The 9,298-nt window shown below is 36.3% G+C and overlaps 1 protein-coding gene across 2 annotated transcripts in view; it reads left to right on the top strand.

The window, feature by feature from the left end:
* Positions 1–200: 200 nt before the first annotated feature.
* The window catches only part of LOC126380694 (homeobox protein araucan), a 77,701-nt gene continuing 68,603 nt past the window's right edge, over positions 201–9,298 (top strand). For both annotated transcript variants that reach the window (XM_050030276.1, XM_050030274.1), the window contains exon 1: positions 201–685. In XM_050030276.1, coding sequence (XP_049886233.1) covers positions 593–685 — 93 coding nt within the window. In that variant the 5' untranslated portion in view covers positions 201–592. The remainder of the gene's footprint in view (positions 686–9,298) is intronic.

Here is a 9,298-nt window from a genome sequence, read left to right as displayed (position 1 = left end):
AGGTACGGCCATGTTGCGGCCGTTGCCGGACGACGGCGGGAAATCGCGGCCGCCCATGGGAGGCGTGCGGCGCCGGGCCGCATGAGCGGGAAAGCGCCATGAGTACGGGCAGCGTGCGAGAGAGAGGCTCGCGAGGCGGCGCGACGCAGAGGGCGTTCAGCCTCGCGAACCGCCACGCACTCCTGTTCCGGTCGCGTCGACGGGCGGCCGGGAACCCGTGCCTCGCCACACTGACTCCGTACGCTGTTTTCACTGACTTTTCTCCTAGTACGTTTTTTGAATGCGCGCCGGTAACAGCGGGCACGTGATACGCCCGCGGCCGCTGCTTTTTTCTCTTTCTCTCGAGTTTGTGACAGCTAAGTGTCGCGTGCAATCGCGCCCTTTTCCCGCTACTTCCAGTAGTCAGAGAAAGTAAAAACCGACTTGTGAAGTTTTTGGCGCGAAACTGGCGCTTCGAATACTATCGCCTATATGAATGCTGAATTTCAGTGCTAGACTCTAAAATGACTTCGCGATTTGTTGTTTGTGAAGATTATTAACCTGTGATAGTCGGTTCGCGTACTTTTGACCCTAAGACGAGTTTCCTCACAATATGGATGATTGGGAGCGACACGTGACCCCTCTGCTCCAAGATATGGGCTGCTCGAGTGAGGAGACCCAAGACGACTTCTTTAACCAGCAAGACGTAAGTCATCAATGTCAATGAAAGGCTTATTATTACTACTTAGTACAATTGCTTAAGTAGATAGGTATTACTTTACGTACTTGCCAACCTACCTATATTATTTCTTAATAAAAGTGTAGAACGAAAGCTTTTAAAATATTTTGCCTTATTGTTGTGTACCTACTTAAAGAAAATCAGTACGGCTTGCATAGTCCAGTAAAATCGATCAGTAATATTTATACATGTAATACTAGGAAATAGGTAGCTACCCACAATGGCAATTGACTTACATGTCTTCTTTGGCATACGAATGCGTTTTTTACACAATGTCTAGGTACGTGCTCCAGAAATCGACTCAGTAGGTAATACTAGGTCATTATAGGATCATACTTTTCATTTCACATTTCATCGTTTCCATGTCGTTTTGGGACATAATGAAGTCACCCCGCTTACTGTTTGGTCGTAGATAGTAATATGATTAACTACATAGCAAAGCGACTAGATGTCATTTCACCTAAGTAGATCTTATATTGCCCTCGAGGCTAATTTACTCAATCGCAAAATAACTACATACCATAGCTTGTTTGTTTATCTCTCTAGAGTTAAGTATTAATTTTGGGTTGTGAATCATTTGAAACAAAGAATCAAAATGGCAAAAACCTTCCGTCTTGAACCCGAGGTCTGGCGCAGTTTTTTCTGCGGATTTATCCTAAAGGTATAGCCATTAGATATTTACCCATCCATTGCAGAGACAAAATACAAAGAATGAAATTCAATGAACGCACCAGCGACAAGAGACTGTAGATTAGTACTACTACTGATATACGAGATATACGGGATATTTTATGCTGAAAATGCATAATTATGTTTATTGTATAAAAAGCATAATTTGTAGTCTCAGTCGATAAGGTCCACTTTCCTTCCTCTCCTGTGCTTACGTCCGGCGACGTGCGACACAGGGGTTTACGTTTGTGTGGATTTACAACAAGACCGCATTTAATCAGTCAGGCTTTATTTAAACGACGACGTCAACAAGATGGAATTATAACGCAACATAGAAACCACTCAATCTTTTTAATATTTCCCATACCCAATAGATAAATAATGGTATTAAATGTGTTTCTCTAGTTATTAAATAACTAGTAATGTAAGTATTTAAAAGATGTGTTGCTGTTGCAATTTCTTGTCATTTCTTCTCCTCAGTCATAACACGTAGATTCAAAAATGTTAAATTGACCTTCAGCAAGTTTATCTATGATAATTACGTAGAATAAATAATTTTGATTCAATAATGTAAATTTTGACAATTCATTCAGTTGCAATATAGATACAACTTTAAAGATTTAAGCGCCCAATCAGCTCGTAAAAGCAAACACTCTAAGACGGCGATACAAACACCACCGGCGTGGTCGACATTTTACCTCCTCCGTGGCTTATTATCGCTATCGTCCAACGGGCCGTTTTTAGGTTTTGTTCCGTATACCCGATTCACGGGAATCCCGGGTATTTTAAAGATGTTTTATACTTAAAATTAACAATAATAACATAAACACACGGATTACAAGTAATCACTTGTTAGATAATTTATTTCACAAAAATTAGCAACGGTAGGTATTGAAAAAAGTAGAGCTGTTTTGGTTTATGATTAGATAGTGCTATATTATAATAATGTAATTGTATTTCGTTGATAAGGCACTAGTCTACATCAAACATGGTACATGAAACATTAAATCACGATCGTATTCCTATCAGTGTGGTCAGAGCCACAAGCCATCAATAAGACAAAATAATAAACATTTCGCTGACCGATTAAAATGGACTGAGGCCGGTTATTTAGTGGATAGGTATGACAAAATTAGCAACTAACTAACAGTGATAAAAATGTAAATCAAAAGATCACTTAAATATGCGTAAGTATTATTATTTTATAAAATACTTGTGCCGGAAAATCTATATTTTACTTTACTATTTATTTTCGGTCGTGTGTTTTTTTAAATAAAGGTCGTGGCAGTTTACCCAAATAAATCAAGTTAACAAAATTAATTGGGATTTAATCTTACTTTAGTGTGACTGTGAACCGATTTCCTTTAAAAAGTAAATTTTCAAAAACAATTATATACATAATTTTCCTGAAACCGGGAATACCTGGGAAAAACGGCAAAAATTTTCCGGTGGCTCTCACAGAAAAATGCGGCATATCGGAAACCCTAGCCGTTTCTCTCCAACATAATTATCTCAATCAGCGTCCTGATGAGCCAAGGTTTGTGCCCATCAGGGCATCCCTCACGCCTGTTGTCTCCGATTTAGTGCCAGCCTCAGGGCTTTCAGCAAGGTTAAAATCAAGTCAAATAAAATAACTTACCTATTCATTTCTATATAGGTACCTAATAACTTTTACGAGCATTTAACAAATCGAAATTACTTACCTTAGTTAACAACATTTATAATTACCTACCTATATTAGTATTTTAGTATTTAGGTGCGAATTTGGCAGACGCAAACTAAGCGACCTTCCTTACAGCACGATTCAGCATGATTCTGTTGTAAAACCTTTTTAACAATAAGGACACTGGCTGGTTTTGATATGACGTTTATCTACTTACTTCTTTTTAAAAATTGTTCCATATTTCACTCTCTTACTATCTGTCTGAAGTCTAGGTAATAAAGCTCTCTTTCTCCTAACTTTAGCGCCTTTTACTGCAGATTCAATATCGCATTGACCTGTATAAGTACCAAAATAAGTTTCTTAGTAAGTTACTAAATCACACGCGCAAGAGTTTGCCGTTTTACCCATTTTTTATGACTTCCGTCATAACTTATTATTTCATTAAATTCTATAGACATGCTGGAATATTTGGAACGTTTTGTAATGTATAACTGTCTAGGCTGTCCTGTAGGTAAGTATCCTATATCCAAATCATCAATTGTTTCGATATTGGATAAATCGTGTCATGCTGTAAGCAAGGTCACATGTAGGTAGTTTAATTAGACAGCTCAAAAATTGTGAGACCACCTTTCCCTCACTTCTTAATTTACCTTAAGAAATTGTGTGAAAAATCTAATTTCAATGACATGTTATTAAAAAAACTTCAGTTATTTTCTATATTGAAGCTTAAACTTTTACCATAGATTAAACTAACTTGCGATCAGCGCGTGCTCTGAGGAGATCACACATCGTAAATGATTAGGTATTGAATAGCAGATTACATAGGACATTAGGTCCGTGAGTCCTGTTCTATCAGTAGGGCAACTTTTTGCGAATAGTTTGTTGTGATTCGCAATCACCTGAGCAGTCGCAGTCACGCCGATATTAATGTCTTATTTGTCTTCTATCGTGTGGGTTATGAGGCGGATTACCAATCTCGTTATTACTCCGAACAGACTCTCAATAGTTAACTATACTGGCACGCAAAAGTAACGGGTTATTTTTTGCAAAATTATAGCCAACTTAGCTTCAGAAAAATACAGTTTAGGGAATTTATTTTTCATTTTATGTATTTTATCATTATTAGATTTGTTTATTAACCTGACAGAGGGCAGCAGTAACTGTCCGCACTATTCATAGGCGGAAGACAGGAGTCCTAGTACGGCATTGAAATAAACTACTCTGGGCGCCATCCCACTCGCGTCAAACAGAGTACTGCGGGGCGGAAGGCAAGAGGGAAGCCACTGCCCTATTTTTCCCTAAAAAGTAGCATTAATGCTACACTGACAAGAGCGTGGCTCTTAAATTGATGATCATGATGAGATTTGTTTATAGTTTTTATCATTAATTATTTGATACTAAACATGCTTCATTCAAAAGCAAGAAGATTGGTAGTCATATTTTGAAACAAGGAAATATTTATGATTTATTTTAAGGTTTTAAGGGCTGAGAATATTGAACTTTTCCCTTGACATTTAGGTTTCGTTTTATGTACTACATCTATTAGCACACTCGGCTGTCAAGACACGTAAACTGGAGGCTCCAGAGCGATTGCAATTTGCGATAGTTACCATAATTACCATAATAACGTAAAGCTACTATTATTATAAAATCACTTCAGATTATCTTTATCAAACTGCAGCAATATTTTGTATGCAGGCATGTTTAACTTAAGTAGGTAAGGGCACCAGTAATTTTTAGTTGGTGAGTTTTGTGATGTAAGTTACCATTTTAATGTCCCTATTGATTTACTTCCCTTACTTGTACTAATTACCATATCGAAAAACTGAGCGTGACATTACCTATGTCTTCTGTAACATGATATAATGTCGCAGCCAACTACTTTAATTCGGCGTTTCATTAACAACCTAGCGTTTTTCCTAAACGGCGCAGTTTAACAAACGGCCTGAATGATATTTTCAACGATCTGGAAACAACAATCAACTTCTATTCATTGTTCGTGTACAACAAAAAATAAAAAGCTCAATTTTCTCCGAAGTAGACAGTGTCAACTATCCGTACGTTTTAAGTACCAAAGTAGATGGTACTAGAGATAAAGTGTTCAACACCCGAAAGTAATTATTAGGTGTAACTTGTCATTTCAGACTGGTAAATGACGGGTTGGCGAGCCACATTCACTGGGTGGGCTGTAATTTTAAAGAAATCATTGTTATTGATGCCTTGACATAGTTGAAAATTTGTTTGTATCGTTTCCATGATACTGTTAAAAAAAAGGTTTTTTTTTGTTTTATTATAATGTTGCGTATTATTAAATGTTCCAAATTCATTCTAAATATTGTTCGCAAAGCTTTCGGGATATTCCTGAATAAAGCGTCAAATCTTTAATTAGTAATAACAATAATTAACACTAAATTATTAAGTTCCTGGCCAAGTTTGTCTGTCCGATAGCAATCATTTTAAAACTACTTACTTACTAAGTAAACCGATTTTCATACATTTTGTGTTGAGTGATTCAAAAGATGTTTTTTTATGAATGATTATTTTGTTAACATTTTGTGTCAATTGGTTGAAATATGACGATGATTATTAAGGGTGGCTTGCGTAAGGGTCTTTAAACATGTTTAGTGGCCCACTAAGATGTCGGAAATAATCAACCCGACAGAAAGAGCTTTTATTAAAAACGCTGCCTAATTCCTAATTAATTAATATGTCTATCTTTTAAGGATAATTTAATTCAATTTAAAAAAAAATACATAATCATAATCGTAATTGGAAAAACTTTTTCGTTGGCCGTCACTCTCCCATTTGGACACACCTGTTTTACCTGTTACCTCCTTAAGAAAATTTAAACTTCATAGTTGCTGATCGTTACTGCCTATCAGCTTTTACAAAATGACGTAGAGCTGGGGCCGCTGGATCTCAGTCTAGGAGGTGTATGGGCTAGCAGCGAACCCATTCTCAAGTAAAGTTGCCGGTGCTGGTCACCACTGATACACCCTGACGTCTCGCCTTTTCACTTAAGTAAGTATTTTTATAGCGATAATTACAAGCTCAATATGCTGCAATCAACCGCAGGGAGCTATGCTGTTTATGTTTATGATAATTAATGGGTAACCATATAAATTTGTGAATTTAATTCAGAATGCTGAAGTTTGATTAGCAAAAGGAAACTGACTACGTAAGAGAAATTCAAAAGGAAAATAAAATTCTATTGATTTCGACTCGTCTGTCGGATGTTAAATACTACCTATATGTGTCTTTTTTTTTTTTTTTTTTGACGTGACTTATTGTAGATTTGCCGCAGATGGCATTAACTACTTGGCCGGATAACTACTTGGCCGGACCTATATGTGTCAACAACGTGGACTTCTTCTGATTTTAAACGAATACAAAAAAAAAATATTGTTCGAATTGTACAATATTCGTGTATTAGTCTATGTGGGCTTCTAAACACATGTGCCAAACTTTCCAGGTGTTTGTACATACAGGGTGTTTGATTCAGGCCATTATATTGCGTTGATATCATGTGGAATTTTTCGTCGCAAAAGTATGGAACTAAAATAATTTTAAAAAACACAAAAATTTTCATGAATTTTCCGACAGGAAATTGATATCAACTCAGAGTCATGGTCTGAACCATTCCCCTCCGTATTCGTTACTTTGTCACTAACATCAATACCTACTTGTATGGCTATCTATATGTAATTGTACGGGGTGTAAGTGACATCGTAACCAATACTGAGAACACCCTGTATAATATGTTTGTCCACACATTTCTCTGAAAGTACAAATCGTATTGCATTTTCTTTTTGTTAGAATAGTGCATTTTCATGGGAATCGGATTAATAGTTTTAAAATTAAGGTTAATAAATTATTATTATGGAACAATAGCAACGGATTCGTTGATGTCTTTTGTATGAAAAAACCCTTATCATTCTGAAGTCGGCTCAAATAGAAAGGCGATTTAACTGTATGTTCCACCCGTTATCATACATAGGTAAAACAACCACGGTGGAAAATTTGCAGGGTTTGCAGAATTTAGATTCTAACGTAAGTAATTCAACTAAGTACTACCTACTTATTACTTACTTTTTAATAGACAGATTTAGAAGTAGGTTCATTATTTTATATTACTTGTTTCTTATACTTATGTAATTAGTAATAATATTTCAAGTGGCTATTGAGTTTTGGTACCATAGTAAAAAAAAATCAGATGCCTAGCCTATCGATCCCGATAGCTTCGACAAATCTTTTTCGCTTAGCACAATTAGATACACTTTTCTTGCCTGTTATCTACCTAAGCAAATTTCATAGTTGCTGATAGTAGCCCTGAGTAGAGGACTAACTATCCGCAAATCAACTTTCAGCTTTTATAAAAAATAAAGAGGGCTGCCAGGTCTTAGTTTACTACATGTAGGTCTATACTGAATTCATTTGAAAAGTGATATTACCGAATTCTAAAAAGAAGAGCACACGGTTTGTAGGCAGCCCAGCGGCACGGTGTGGATAGATGACATCATTACAACGATGGGAAAGTTGTGGATGAGTTCAAAGTTGGTTGTGAAATGGAGGAAGCTCATATTGTACCCATCAAGGGGATGATGCGGGCTGATTGGAATGGATGAATGAATGAATAAATGGCCTTACATTAATAACAAACAGGATGTTAGGGACATCGTAACGAAAACTTTGAGGGATGATTCAGACCATAATTCTGAGTTGATAATATTATATTCCGTCGCAAATGTGTAGAACTGAAAATAATTAACAAAAGTACAAAAATTGACATGAATTTTCTGACAACAAATTCCACTTGATATCAACTCAGAATCATGATCCGAATCATCCCCCTTAGTATTCATTGTGTCACTGACACCCATACTTATTTGTATGGTTACCTGTATGTTCTTGTAAGGGATGTAAGTAACATCGTAACGAATACTGAGAGGGATGATTCAGCACATTATTCTGAGATAATGTCAAGTGGAATTTTCCATCGCAAAAGTATAGAATTGAAAATAAATAAAATTACCCAGATATGATAATAACCCCGAAGTGTGGTTTGAATCATCCCCCTGAGTATTATTTATGATATCACTAACATCCTGTACATGAATCTAGCCATAATTTGGTTTTGGGTACCACTGGGCTGAGTTTGGGTGCCATTTCTGGTTCTGGTGACAAACGTAGAGCGAAGAGAGAACAATAGGGAATCGATTGCTGCAACGGAATAGGATAAATTTTATGTTTAGTTTAAGAACTTTTTACATTTCCACAATATTTAGGTAAGTACGCCTTGTCGAGCATGTTGATGTACATTTATTGAATTTATCAACTGAGGCCCTCTATTTCTGTTTTAAAAGCTCGAAATCTAATATTCCTACTTGTCTACCTGTTTACTCCATCGAGATCTATGGATATCGAGATCTCCATCAAACTGGATTTGATATTTAATGAGAAATAGCTCATGTAAAGACTAATATAAATATCTTCTTACTTATTATCGTGTTCCTAGCGCTAAGCCGTTTTTCACAGGGTCCGTTTAACTAAATCAGTTTTTTAATAGTTTACCAGTGGAGTAGGGATCAATATACGAATACGTGTTGTAGCTAAGATTGTAATTTGTTTGTTTATTTAAGTACCTATTATAGTGGTGCTCATTCCCGTACACACCATATAATTTTATTTTATGTTATAACTGTCATTTTCTTTTATCCATTGAAAAGGAAACGGATTGGCATGAAATTTAATGGAACACACGTAAATATTAGGCTTAAACTTAAACAGCCTTCACAAAATTTTACATTTGCAAATAACTCTACAGAATTAAGTTAACAACCTACGTCAGAAGGCTTACATACCAGAGAGATACTTAGTTGATTCGCCCGAAGTATTAATTGACTCATTTATTTTAAAATTAACAACTGTCATTCATACGCCCCTTTCCTTTTATGTCGGATAAGAAAATGACAAAAATTTGGAGATATCTACAGGGATCAGGGCCATTACCTGAATAATACTAACAAACACAAACAATATTTATAAATCATCACAAAACTGAATTTAGGAGAAAAATACGTAACTAAATTATAGTTTGGACTGAATACATACATTTAAACAGCCTATATACGTCCCACTGCTGGGCACAGGCTTCCCCTCAATCAACCGGAGGGGGTATGGAGCATACTCCACCACGCTGCTCTACTGCGGATTGGAGTTGCGGTTTGGACTGAATAATTATAATATAT

Source organism: Pectinophora gossypiella, chromosome Z (assembly GCF_024362695.1).
Source record: "Pectinophora gossypiella chromosome Z, ilPecGoss1.1, whole genome shotgun sequence".
Lineage (NCBI taxonomy): Eukaryota > Metazoa > Arthropoda > Insecta > Lepidoptera > Gelechiidae > Pectinophora > Pectinophora gossypiella.
The sequence above is the reverse complement of the archived record's forward strand: the minus strand, read 5'-3'. Positions and strand labels throughout refer to the sequence as shown.